The sequence below is a fragment of the Neomonachus schauinslandi genome, chromosome 6, assembly GCF_002201575.2.
Source record: "Neomonachus schauinslandi chromosome 6, ASM220157v2, whole genome shotgun sequence".
NCBI classification, from domain to species: Eukaryota; Metazoa; Chordata; class Mammalia; order Carnivora; family Phocidae; genus Neomonachus; species Neomonachus schauinslandi.
Genome location: NC_058408.1, coordinates 112,792,041 through 112,804,812, shown reverse-complemented (window position 1 = coordinate 112,804,812; position 12,772 = coordinate 112,792,041). Strand labels below are relative to the sequence as shown.

General features: G+C 61.3%; 2 protein-coding genes across 2 annotated transcripts; both read right to left on the bottom strand.

The window, feature by feature from the left end:
* Window positions 1–1,951: 1,951 nt before the first annotated feature.
* On the bottom strand, window positions 1,952–4,363 carry ADIRF (adipogenesis regulatory factor). The gene is made up of 3 exons (XM_021699958.2): window positions 4,225–4,363; window positions 2,398–2,460; window positions 1,952–2,196 (listed from the first exon to the last, which is right to left on the bottom strand). The coding sequence occupies exons 1-3, from the start codon at window positions 4,283–4,285 to the stop codon at window positions 2,093–2,095; spliced, it is 228 nt and encodes a 75-aa protein (XP_021555633.1). The 5' UTR covers window positions 4,286–4,363; the 3' UTR covers window positions 1,952–2,092.
* A 4,037-nt stretch (window positions 4,364–8,400) lies between these two features.
* SNCG (synuclein gamma) lies at window positions 8,401–12,659 on the bottom strand. Its single transcript, XM_021700047.1, has 5 exons — window positions 12,539–12,659; window positions 11,652–11,693; window positions 11,195–11,322; window positions 8,745–8,825; window positions 8,401–8,498 (listed from the first exon to the last, which is right to left on the bottom strand). The coding sequence occupies exons 1-5, from the start codon at window positions 12,657–12,659 to the stop codon at window positions 8,478–8,480; spliced, it is 393 nt and encodes a 130-aa protein (XP_021555722.1). The 3' UTR covers window positions 8,401–8,477.
* Window positions 12,660–12,772: the final 113 nt, after the last annotated feature.

Sequence of the window (12,772 nt, the reverse complement as noted above, 5' to 3'; positions counted from 1 at the left end):
GAGATAGCAAGAGCAGGAACACAAGCAGGGGGAGTGGGAGAGGGAGAAGCAGGCTTCCCGCTGAGCAGGGAGCCCGATGCAGGGCTTGATCCCAGGACCCTGGGATCATGACCTGAGCCGAAGGCAGACGCCCAATGACTGAGCCACCCAGGTACCCCTCTTTTTTTTTTTTAGGATGGAAAATCTTTCCTAGAAGTTCCTTGGCCCTCAGATGTGATCTCCCCTCTTCTTAGCCAGAGCTGGGTCCCACACCCATCCCTAAGGCAATTTCCCGAGTTGCACTGGATGAAGAGGGATTGCTGGGCCCATGGGGATTTCTCTCTGAGTCACCGCGGAAGGGCGCACACCAGAAAAGATGTGAGGGCTCTGCCAATCCAGCCCCTCCGGCCTCCCCCTAGTGTGGCCCAAGATGGTCTCTCCTGACCCTGGCACCCACCTGGAGGCAGCTCCTGGAGATGCTGGAAGCACCCCACACTACCCAGACATCTCTTCGAGGACCTTCCCTGTAGGGCAGAGGGAGCTGCCTTGGCCCATTTTGCAGATTGGGTGAGGCCTTCTTTTGGGTAGTCAGCAAACAAGAAAACAATGGAACAGGGCTTGGCCCTGGGGTGAGGCTGGGAGATGCTGAGGGTGAGAGGGAGAAGACCTGTCGCACCCTTGGGAGGGATCCCAGATGGGAGAAGAGAAAGGTCACTTGAGCAGAGCTGCACCCCCAGAGGGCCCTGGGCCAGAGCGGGGAGCCACACGACCGTTGCTCCCCGCCGAGGGCCGTGGAAGACCCCTCGGGAAGCCGGCCTTGAGTCAACGCGGGAAGGAAAGACTACGCTTTTCCCTCTTGTTTCCCCAGAACTGGGAAGTGTAATCAATATTTTTGAATGGAAACGGCTTGGCTACCTATGTGCTCATCCCAAGACAGTAAGATCCTCCCGGGTGGAGGGAATAACGCGTGCAAAGACGCGGAGGTGGGGAAGGGGCAGCCGGCGTCACCAGCCGCGGTGTGGCAGGGGGTCCGGATGAAGGGGGCCGCCAGCCCTGGCGCCAGGACCGCGCCTTATCCTGTGGCAACTGTGAGTCACCCAGGAGCCGGGCGTACCCAGGGCTGGTGTCGCGTGCGTGGACACGTGCTGGAGTTGGGGGGGCACTAAGTTTGCGGGAAGTCTAGTCCCTCTACGCCCCTGTGGGACCAAAAGGCCGGCCTCCGTCCCGGAACGGAAAGTCCTGCTGTGTCCAAGCGGGAAAGGGGGCTCGCGGGCGGGGTCGCGCGCGCGCGCACACTGCCCGGTTCCCCGACTTCACGCCCACGTGCACCGCCCGGTGCGCCGCTGCTCCTCCCCCAGGGGGCGTGTCATGGGCGGGGCTCCGCTCCCCCGGCGGCAGCGCGGAACGCTCTGAAGTGCAGCCGGCCGGGCGCGGCTGTTCCGGGCGCGTTCTAGCCTTCCCGGTCTTGCGCGGTGACTCACCTACGGGTGGGGCCGGCGCACAAACACTCCGCAGCGGGTGGGGAGCGACAGAAGTCTCGCTCCTGCGACTCCGCGTCGTCCCCGAGAGCCCTGGCCACCCTAGGTCCTCGAAGGCGCCCGGCCCTGGGATGTTTCGACGCTCCCAGCCTCCAGGAGCAGGTCGCAGGGAGAAGTTCCCGAAGCCCCAACCCTTGGAGCCCCTCGCCCCCACCCTGAGCTGAGCCCCTGGAGCATCTGGGGACCCAGCATCGTCTCCTAGCAGGGGCGGGGTTCCCGGAGCTGGGGGAACGGTTTGGGATTGGGGGACGCGGTGGCTCCTGAACAGAGTGGGAGGCACACATACCTCCTTGAACTTCGGATAAGGGAGCGTCTGGATTTGCGTTGAGAACATGGGAAAAGAATTCTCGAATAGTCTGTCTGGGTTTCAGAATTTGGAATGCCAGAACTCTGGATGTCCGGGCTGGGTTTCTGGATACGGGGGCTCAGCTCCAGGCGAGAGAGAGCTGGGCCCAGCTTGTGGGGAGGCATGAAGTGGACACAAGGTAGGAACAAGTGCTTTAATAAGGCAGCAGGCCAATGGCCTGCCAGAACTCAGGGCCTGGAGGGCAGTCATCCATGTCTCCCTTCTGTCATTACATGAAGCCTAATTTTTTCCCAAGACCTGAGAAAGTCTCAGAGGCCTGGTTAGCAGTCTTGTCGATGGTTTCCTGGGTGGATTTGGCCACCTGGTCCATGGCTGGGGAAGGAAAGGAGAAACCAGATGAGGGCCATGCCCTGGGAACCAGAGCCCTGTAGGGTTGGCCTGGCCTGGGTCTCCATCCCCAGGAAGCAATGTGGGCAGAGGGGCTCCGGAGGAGAGGGCATTTCTGGGTGAGGGCTGAATAGGGTGGGGAGTGTGCTGGGGCTGCCCACCCTCCTGCCTACCAGCCCACCAGACCTTTCTGTCCTGCTTCTGTGGCCTGATCCACCACTTGCTGAGCCGTTGCTCCTGCTGCAGTCGCTGGAACAGAGAGATGTGGCCTTTAGCCCCTATTGAGACACTGCTGACCACAGGGGCCCCACCATTGCTACCCCCCATCTGTTCTCTAGAGAAGTCTGTCATACAGCCCCAAGGGACGAATGCCATCCAAGTAAAGTCCTTTGACTAAGGCCATCCAGCCAGCGAGGCACAGGAGCCCTTTCCATGCCTCTAGGGTGTTCTTAGTTATTTATAACTCTGGGCTCCTCCCCTCTGGCCTGCTTCTCTTCCCAACTCTAGGATTGTTGGGAGAAAATCTCCCAACAGAGGCTGGAGCCGGCATCTGGGCTGTCGCTGCTCCTGGGCATGGGCCAGGAGGAACCCTATTCCCCTTTCACAATGTCTTCTGCAGAAGCCTGGCCCAGATGCCTGGCTTCCCACCTGTAGTGCATGGGACTCCACTTTGGCAAGAGGCCCTCTCCTGTGCCTCACCCCAGAGGCACACAAGCCATGATGCTAGTGCCTCCGTGGGTGGGCAACTGAAGGCATTAGGAAGTGAAGTCCAGAGAGGAGGTGACACGTCCAAGGTCAGGCCATGTCCTCTGGACCAGAGTTTGTGCCTATGGTGAACAGGGTTTCCAGGGGCTCAAGTGGGTCCCACCTGCTGGGTGAGCAGACAAGTGGCTCCAGCCTCCAGAGATCTGACTCATCCTTGCTGCTGAACAGGAAAGAACCTGCTTTACTCAGACCCTGGGCCAGGGAGGTGTGGAGGGCTCGGGCGGGCCCTGGGTCTGTGGCTCACAAAGCCCCCCCCCCCCCCCCCGCCCCACCTTCCTGTCTCCCTCAGGGCCTTATATGACAGAACCAGTCAGGGCCACAGAATGAGCCTTTGCACCCAACTTACAGATGGGGAAAGTGAGGCCCAGAAGGAAGGGGCCTGTAGACAGGCTTCCTGGTAGCATTTTAGTTTCAGGGGAACAACCGTCCAAGTTCCCTGGGGCACTGGTGAAGGAGGGAGTTGGTTTGACTGTTGTCTGTTGACTGGGATATGTGCAGACAGACTGGGATCTGGAGTCCCTAGGGAGGCTAAGCTGGGATTGGAAGAGCTGCAGCTGGTGGGCCCAGGGGTCTCCTCATACTCCCTAGCCCCAGTCTACCCTACCCCATGCTGCTGGGTAACCTCAGGTCTGAGGAGGAAAGAGCTGGAGGTGGAGAAACAAGGCTGCGGACCTGCCCTCTGGGGTGAGGGTGGGGAGTCCCTCTGGGTGAAGACTTAGAAGGAAACGATTATTTTTCCGGGGGGGGGGGCGTGGGAGAGGTGGGGGGGCGTGGGGGAGGTGGGGGGGCTCAAAACAACTCAGGGGTGGGGCAGGGGCCGGAAGCCTCTTCCACCATTCTGTCCGGTCCAGTGTGCCTCTGAGACCCCAGCGGGCAGAGGTGCATCTCGGGGTGCGCAGCCGCAACGGGCTCTCTCCGTGGACCTTCACCCTCCCCAAGGGACCGAGGTGGGGCCGCTCAGGATCAGGGTGGGGCTGGTCCCCGCCTGCTCAGCCTCCTCATATTGGCTTCTGGCAATGCCCAAATCGGGCCCCGAACCCTCGGGCACCGCTGTTCCCCACCTGCCTCAAGGCATCAGCCCCTAGACTGAGTGGGGTGGGCGTCCAACCGGGTCCCTGCATCTCAGAGGAGGGCCCTCCCGAACCCGAGCCGCCCACCAGCTTTCGGGATGCGCAGCCCCGGGGCTTCTGCCTCCGTGAGTCCAGCCGCGTGCCCCTGCATGTGCCCCAGGTCGCGCGCCCTCCTCACCCGCTTCCTGGGCCGTCCCCTGCACTTGCTGCTTCAGGTCCTGCAAGCCCTTGCTGGCCATGGCTGCGGGGAGTCTGCGAAGTCGTCTAGGGTAGCCGCAGCGATGTTAGATCCGGTTCACCTTGCGGCGACCAGAGCGCCAGCTCTGGTTTTTAAGGCGCCCCGGGGCCGGCCCGCCCAGCGCGGGGGCGGGGAAGAGGGGGGCGCGGGGCGTTTCCCAGCAGAGCGGCTCCGGGGACTGACCCGGCCCTGCTCCAGGCTCCACCATCCGGAGAGCACGTGCCGGCCTCCGGCGGGCGGCGTTCAGAAAGCGGCGGTCCCCACCAGGGTCTGAAGAGGGGCGAGGGGCTGCAGAGGGGTTGGGTCGGGGTCCAGAGACGGGCTGGAGTAGAAGGGGGGCGCACAAACCCCCCTCCCCGTCGGCCCGACCCTTCGTCCGTGACCCTGAGGATCCGGTGGGCGCTGGGTCAGCGCCAGGTCAGAATCTCAAGGCTGGAATTGACATTAATAATAGCAGCGGCCTTTTACTGAGCATTTACCTAGTGCCAGGCGCTGCCCTAAGGCTTTACAGCCTCTTGTATAATCTTTACAACAGCTTCGTGAAATGGGTGTTATTAGCAGTTTATAGGAAGAAACTGAGGCACAGAGGGCGCGTTAGGTCTCACCCAAACTCACATGGCAGGCAGGGACTCGAATCCGCGTCGGTGGGCTGTAAACCCTAAGGCCCCGACAACCGCCAAGGTGGCTGTCCCCACACACTCGGCCGGGACACTGCAGACTGGCCAGCTGCCCTGATGCTACTGGGACCAGGCAGGGGCAGAGGGGAGAGTCGAGGAAATCCCTCTCACAGAGGGCGAGTCACTGGCGAGCGCCTCTGGGGAGGAAGCAGCCCAAAGTGGAGGGGGACAACCAAGAGGGCCGCTGTGTGCGCCCAGATCAGGCAAGGAGAGCCCTACCTTAGGTCACCAAACCCCTACGAGTTGGGCGGGGGGCAAGGTTCAGAGAGGGCAGGGACACTCCCCAGGCCACACAGCGAAGAAGGGAGTAGCCGAGCCTCAGACCACTGAGGTCACCTTTCCCAGGATGGGGCGCGCGCTGGATGTGGTGACCACCCGGGGGCGCTGGGAGAGGCGTTAGAGGCCCAGGCGCCAGTCGGGGAGCCAGGAATCCCGAGGACAGCAAATTGACCCAAGAGGCATGACCGCCTGGCACCCAAGTGTGCTCGTCAGGCCTCCACCCCGCCCCGCGTTCTTCCACTCCAGAGCCAGCCTGCGGAGCGTGGAGGCCACCGCCGCACTCCCTTGTGCGTTTTGGTGCGGCGGCTCGACCCTCTCTCTAGTGCTTACTCTCTGGTTCTCCCCCCGCCGCCCCGGGCTGGTCTCTGCGCCTCTGTGGGAGTCTTCCCGATTCTGGAGCCCTGGGAAGACCCCGCCTACCCAGGTCCACTCTGCTGGCCCATACCCTGCCTCTAATCCGGGGGAGGAGGCGGGGGGGGGGGGGGAGAGGCGGGGGGTGGGGGGTAAACCGCGGAGCGTCAGCCACGGCGTGGAGTTATCTGGGAGCACGCGCGCGCACACAGTGAGACTAGATTAATGGAGATAACTCTGGGCAAGTAAAAGGGACAGGCGCTGAGCTCAGATGGGGGGAGGGAACACCAAGCACCGATGAACCAAGCGGCCGCCACGCCCGCTCCTCCTGGCCTGAAGCCCGGCCAAGCCCAGAGCATAAAGGCGCGGTTGAAGCCGCCTTCTTGCTGCCTCGGGACTCCGGGGAGCCCAGCCTTGCCCACATCCTCCTGAATTCCCACCAGTAGCACCAGTCTCTTCGGCCAGGAGGGTCTGATCACCACAGCAGTTAGCTCATGGCTGGCTGTTAAGGCTATTTGCTGCCGGTCCCAGTGGGCGAGAACAAGACAGGGAGGCAGCAGGCTCTGTGCGAGGCACAGCGGGGCCCAAGCAGGTGATGACAGAGAGAGCTGAGTGGCTCTAAAGCAGGAGGCACTGCAGCAGACCTCTTGGGTTCAAATACCCCCCAGGGCAAGTCCCTCTCTCTGAGCCCCAGTGTCCCCATCCTTGATGGGCGGATGGGGGCAACAGAATCTCCAAGTGCTATTGTGAGGGTTAAATGGGCTGAAGGATGCCCCACGCTCAGCGGGGTCCCTTCAACAGGGGGCCATTCACCTGGGGCTTCTCAGGTAAGGAGAGGGACAGGGAGAGACCAATTGTTCCTCTAGGGAAGGTAGCCCCAGGAGCCCAGAGCACATAATAGAGGGTCTATTTTTTTTTTTTTTTGATTTGGCTCCATGCCCATCGAGGAGCTCAACACAGGGCTTGAACTCACGACCCTGAGATCAAGACCTTAGCTGAGATCAAGAGCTGGCCCCCTAGCCTAAACGACTGAGCCACCCAGGTGCCCAAGTAGGGGTTTTGAAGGCTAGGAGCAGTGCAGGTGCCATGGGGTGGGAACAGGCTTCCCAGACAGGGCAAACCTAGATGTTTGGCATTTGACCCCAAGAACAGGCCCTGAGTATGTGCCTAGGGTGGGAGTCGAGCAGCAGGGACCCTTCCAGGTTCCTTCAGCAGAGGCAGAGGGCCCTGGGAGTCTGGTGATGCACTGTCCGCAGGGGCTGGGTCTAGGAGTCCTCCTCCCCCTGTCACCTTATGGGACTCGCTCCTCCTCTCTGTCTCTCACAGTCCAAAGAGCTCTCAGGCACACCCAGGCCCCAGGTGGACCCCTCCTGGGCATGCACAGGCCTGCTTGTGTGCCCGCATCTGGGCCCAGGAGCATTAACACCCCTGACTGCCCTGAGCCTTTTCCAGACCTTTCACTCCTCCTGTGGCAGGATTTGGGGGCCTGGGGAACCAGCAGTCTCCTGTTCCTTTCTGCCTCCTCGGCAGTGGATGCCCATGGGCAGCAGGCTGGAATACAACCCCGCTCAGCTGTGCTTGACTGGGCTCCCAGCCCCCAGGGCTGGCCTTGACCCCTGCTCCCACCACTGAGGCAGGATGGGAAAGTGATGGTCTCGGTAGTGTCTGAATTCGGGGGCGGACTCAAGCTCTGCCTCTGACACCCAGGGCTGGCGGCTTGGGGCAAGTCACTTAGATGCTCTGAGCCCAAACTGTCTGGGTGCCAAAGGGGAAGGAACCCCTCCACCACTTCTGAACAAGACCCCAGGGCATGATGCCAATAGCCTTCATGTAGGACACCTGCCAGCCTGGTCCCCAGGTTATTTTGAAATCCCGGGGGTGGTGGCCTCTGCCGTAAGCACCTGGGTCCACACAGTCAGCGGGGCTGTAGCAGAGCATGGGAGTTAACTGGGTGGCTCTGGAGCCAGGCGACCTTGGCTTCTGCCCAGTCCCCGAGGTTCCTTGCTCTGTGCCCTTGGGCAAGTTATTTAACCTCTGTTCTTCAGTTCATTCTCGGGGAAACTGGGATCATACCAACAGTTTGTTCTGAGGATTAAATTACGTAAAGCACTCAGGCCTGGGAGGAGCTCATTTTTACTACTTTCGAGGTGGAGGCTCACTTTCTTGCATCTCAGCTGTCCGCTTTTCTAATGACACTTGACAGGACTTCTGGTGAAGGACAGGAAAGCCCAGCTCCCAGCTGGTGGGAGCTTGAAGCCGGGTGGGGTCAGGCAGGAGGAGCTATGGGGTCATGTCCTTCTGCCCTGAGGAGGACTCAAAGAGGTCTTGCTATGGGTCTAGACGTCACATCTTTGAAGGTTACCATCTTGTTTCAGGGAGGTTGTCTGGGGGAGCCAAAAGCAGGGCAGCTTTCTCCATGTTAAAAGACAATGGTGTGGGCTCCCTGAAGGCAGTGCCTACTCTCAGAATGTTCTCGAAATGCCTAGGGTCTGCCCAAAGTGTACCTGGCCCCTGACCTGCTTCCCAGACCCACCAGCCGGCTGGCCGGGTTCCTGTTCCCAGATGAGGCAGCACAGAGCAGAAGCTTGGGCAGGTATGGCCAGGGGTGAGGACTTGAGTTTTATTTGGAATCTTTAAAAACAAAATTTTACCTCAGCATCTGTGAGGTCAGAAGGACTGGGGGCGGAGGCCTCGAGGGAAGGAGTGAGGGAGGTGAAGGCATCAGAGGCAGCTTAGGAGGGCAGGCCTGTGGGTGGCCGGGTGTGGGCATGGGAACATGGGCAACCCAGGTCGTGCTCCAGGGCTGGGCACTCTGCGTGCCAGGTGGGGGTGGGGTCCCAGGCAGAAGGCTCTTCCTTGAAGCCTCCATGGCCAACTGGCATCCCTCTAGTCTCCTCCACTCTTGGCCTGGGAGAGAGAGAGAGAGAGAGAGTGACTTTTACACACAGCTCCAGGCCCCAACCCTCAGCGGCCACCCCAAGGGCGGTGGGGCTGGGAGTCATCTCTGCCCCTCCACCCTGAGGGAGTCATTCATGAGGGGACCTCACACTCAGGCTGAGGGGGCTGCAGAAGGTCAAGAGGTGGCCCTGAGGGCTCTGGGTCCCTGGGAGGGAAGCAGGCTTGCTCAGTGGAATCCGGGAGCCCAGCACCTACCTCCTCAGCCACTTCCTCTTCCGCTTTGGCTGCCTTGTCCTCCTTGTCCTCCTGCGGGGGGGCAGGTTGCTCCAGGTCCTCCTGTGAGGGAGCAAAGGGGGACCAAGGGGGTGTGGGACCATGTGGAGTGTGCAGAGGCTCCCACGGCTCTGCAACCAGGGCTCACCCACCTGGCTCAAAGATGAGCAGAGGCCCGGAGGTGAAGGAAGTGTGAGGACCAGTCTGACCATGGGAGTGACAGAGCCTCATGGGGGCCCATCATCTGTCCGATGATGCAAGGCCTTCTGGGGGCACCAAGTCTCCTGGAGCCCCGCTTTACACCCCCTAAGCTAATGCAGAGTCTCTGGGCAGTCTGAGTTTGGGCCTCTGCATCAAGGAGGACTGGTGAGGTGGGGTGCAGTGGTGTGGGGGAGGGCTGTGGCCCTGAAGCCTGAGACGTGACACCACCCTCAATGCCCCCAAATCACATGATCATACAGCCCTGTCTGACTTAACTCCCAAATAACCCTAGGTGGAGGGGTATGCCATCAGTTTGTACAGCGACCCTGAGGCCAGGGAGGCCAAGTATCCAGCTCAAGACCTCAGAGCTCAAAGCAATGGAGTTGGTAAGGATCAGGTTCGGCTTGCTCCAGGCCCATCCCTATCCCTAGTAGCATCTTTCTCTCTCCCTGCCTCCTGGATGGGCTCTGGGCTCAAGCTGGTCTGGTTGAGGTCAGTAGGGATTATACAATCCTCCCCACTACCTGTCTCCTGCTCCCTTACCCCCAGCCAAACACTTGCCTAAGGTGGCCTGCCTGGGGGGTGGTTGAGTGACAGCTGTGGGCAGGACCAGACTGGATGATCAGCCTGGATCCCAGTCCTAGCATCTACCTCTAGAGGATCCTGCCATCTCCGTGCTACCACTGGGACATCCTTGGTGGGTTGGGGCTTTAAAAGGGCACCAAACTGTGTCAGCTAGAGTTGGGGCAGGCCTTCCAGGCAAAGGGTAGGTGGCTCCCTGTCTAGTCCTGCCGCCCCAGGGCAGGTGCATGAGGCCAGCGGAATGGAAGAGCTGTCAGACTGGCAGTGCTGCATCCTTCTGTGGTTCACTGGAGAGGCAGTGCGACTGGTTTTTAAGTGTCACCAGGAAATGTCCCCTTGGGGCAGCCACCCGCACCCTAGGACCTGGGGTGACTCCATGGGTTCACCGGCCCTCCTTCGAGGCCAAACAGGAGTGTCCAGACTCCCTCTCAGAGGCCCAGTGGCAGCCTGGCCCCACCCCAGCGCCTCTTTTGCTGGGGGGTGGGAGAGGGAGGGGCCTGGCGTCCCCTGAAGCACCTATGGGTCCTGCCCAGAGGCACAGATGATGGTGATATAGTCACCTGCCTCTGTTGGGTGCTCACCATGATCCAGGTGTAACGGTATCCCGGGGGGCAATTTCCCTACAGGATCATACACCATCGCGGGGAAACGGGCCCTCTCAGCCCCTCCATGTTACGGATGAGGTAATGGAGGTGCCAGGGGGCTGAGCAGCTTCCCAAGGTCATACAGCTAGCAAGGGGCAGAGCTGGGAATGAGGACAGGGAGCAGTTGCCCGCCCCAAGGACATGGGGACCCTGTGTTGGTGCTGAAAGTGGGTGCCTAGGTGGCCCCCTTCCCCCCACCCACTCCCCGAAGCAGGGATCCTCATTGCTGGGGGCCCGGAGCGGCCTGTACCTGCCCCCCATATAAACCGGGCTCCCACCCGCTACCTTACCCTCCTGCAGAGTCTGCCCTGGGACCTTGGGCACCTTACTTAACCTCTCTGGGCCTCATTTCCACACCCTGTTTCCGGGGATTTTGTGCCAATTAAATGAATTAGTAAGTGTAAAGTGCTTCGAGCAGAGCGTGCTCTGTGGTGGGTGCTGGGACAGCTCACCCACAGGCCTCCGGCTCCTGGGAGTGCCCTATTGCTCCCCGGGGCTCCCAGCAGCAGCAAGCCCACCGTCGCATGCGCGCGCACACACGCACACGCTAGCACACACGAAGGTGGAGGGCGGGGTCAGGACCCTCACTGCTTTGTCACGAGGGGGCGCTGCTGCCCTGCTCCTCCTGGGAGGTGAAGGCAGCCCACCAGGCCCTGCAGGGAGGCCGGCCACCAGGCCTGTGGGCGGTGACTTGGCAGCTCCAGCCCGATGTCTATGGCCTAGGACGCTGCCTGTCACCACAGGGGGCCCACAGGACCCTGCTTTCACTAGTGAAATGTGGTGCCTCCCAAATGCTGAGCATCAAGGGGACGTGGTTTTGAGCCTCACATTCCAGTTGGGCCCCAAACTGCCCCCCTCACAAGGGTCATTGGGAGGATCCTAGGCGTTAATGGGTGTGAGAAAAACCAAGCACACATCATGGGTCCCTAAGTCTCTGCTTCCTTATGTATGTCATGAGGCAATAACGCCTCCTCCGTAGCTAGCCTCTCCGGGACCCAATCTCACCTTTCGAACCACTCCAGAGGTGATAGCAATATTCTCGGCCTCCTCCACTGTCTTGACGGCCACTGTGTTGACGCTGGTGACCACGGCCTCACTCACAGCGTTGGCCTGCTCCTTGGTCTTCTCAGCCACTGCAAGAGGACTCTGGCTGGCCTTGGTCCTCCTGCCCCTTCCCCGCCTGGGCCTGGCCTGCCCAAGTCAGGCTGAGCAGCCCCTTTCTCAGGACGCTCAAAACTCTGGCTCTACTACCCTTTCTCTGACTCCAGGGGAGCCCTGTTGCTGATGGAGGAATCAGGGGGCCCACCCTGGGTCTAACCTCAGGGTCTGGTGGAGTCTGGATCCATGTACAGCTTGGGCTCCCAGTTGCGGGGTAGGGAGGACCCTGGGCTCAGGTGTTCAGTACCAGGTTGCAGTCCCTGGAGGTCCCAGCCCCCATGTCCCCTGATCCTGGGCTCCTCACCTGAGGTCACGCTCTGCACAACATTCTCCTTGGTCTTGGCTCCTGGGGAGGAAATGGAGGCGTCAGCCTACTCCTCCTGGTGTTGGGGAGTGGGGGTGAGGGCAAATACACACAGAACAGCTGGACAAGCTGTGGGGTCGGTAGGGGGTGAGGATGGTGTTTGGGGGCCAGCAGTCCCTTCAAAGGCTGCTTCCGGCTGTGTCTGGAGGAAGGGGATGGATGGGAAGTGGACAGGACAGGACAAGGGTGAGAGAGACCAGGCCTGAGGTAGGGTGCAGACCTGCCCGGGTGAGGCCTGGGCCTCGGAAGCAGCAGCAGGACAGAGCTGAGTCACCGGCTTCCAAGGGGCTGAGGGGCGGTGGGGCTGCCCTGGACCCTGGGGCTCGGGCTCTTCTCCCCTGCCCACCCCTTCCCTCGGAACAGGGTGGGGGCCTGGGACGTGGCCGCTGAGCACCTGCCTGCTCATCCCACAGAGGCTCCAGGCTCAGCGTGGCTTCTCATCTGAGTCCAGGGGCCTGCAGGTGGTGCTGGGGTGGGGGACGCTGGGTTGCATCTGTGCACTCGCACTCACACTCGCATGCGTGTGTGCATGTGTGTGTGCACAAACAGGTGTGTGTGAGGGCTGAGTGCCCTCTTGCTGTTCTGCCCCAGAGACCCTGGGGCCCTGAGGAAGTCAAAGCAGACACTGGGGGGCTTGGAGGGGTGGTGTACAGGGGGATGGGCGTGCTCCAGGGCCTGGAGACCCTGACTCAACAGCCAGGTCCTCACCCCCACCCAAAATGCTTCCCTGGGGCTGGGGGATAAGGTTGGCCCCGGGAAACTGGGCACCCCCGCCTCCGGCATCCCGGCTGCTGCACCCTGCCACGCCCTGCGTCGCCCACACTCACCCACATACATGACCCCCTCCTTAGTCTTCTCGGCCGCTTCCGTCACCCCCTGCTTGGTCTTCTCCACGGCGCCCACCACACCCTCCTTGGCGATGGAGAAGCCCTTCTTGAAGACGTCCATGTGGGCAGGGCAGGGAGGCTGACGCTTGCCGAGCACTGTGGCTAGAGCGGGCGAGAATGCTGCTGCAGCCGCCTTCCCCGCTGCCTCTTACTGACGCCCATGAAATATTGATG

Excerpts from the sequence above, each read along its gene's own strand:
- ADIRF (XM_021699958.2), bottom strand. The coding sequence starts at position 4,285 with ATGGCCAGCAAGGGCTTGCAGGACCTGAAGCAGCAAGTGCAGGGGACG. Across the intron at positions 2,461-4,224 it reads GGGGACGGCCCAGGAAGCGG|CGACTGCAGCAGGAGCAACG; the intron begins GTGAGGAGGGCG and ends TCTCTGTTCCAG. Across the intron at positions 2,197-2,397 it reads CACAGAAGCAGGACAGAAAG|CCATGGACCAGGTGGCCAAA; the intron begins GTCTGGTGGGCT and ends TTCCTTCCCCAG.
- SNCG (XM_021700047.1), bottom strand. The coding sequence starts at position 12,659 with ATGGACGTCTTCAAGAAGGGCTTCTCCATCGCCAAGGAGGGTGTGGTG. Across the intron at positions 8,826-11,194 it reads CCTCTGGAGTGGTTCGAAAG|GAGGACCTGGAGCAACCTGC; the intron begins GTGAGATTGGGT and ends GCTCCCTCACAG. Across the intron at positions 8,499-8,744 it reads AAGAGGAAGTGGCTGAGGAG|GCCAAGAGTGGAGGAGACTA; the intron begins GTAGGTGCTGGG and ends TCTCTCTCCCAG.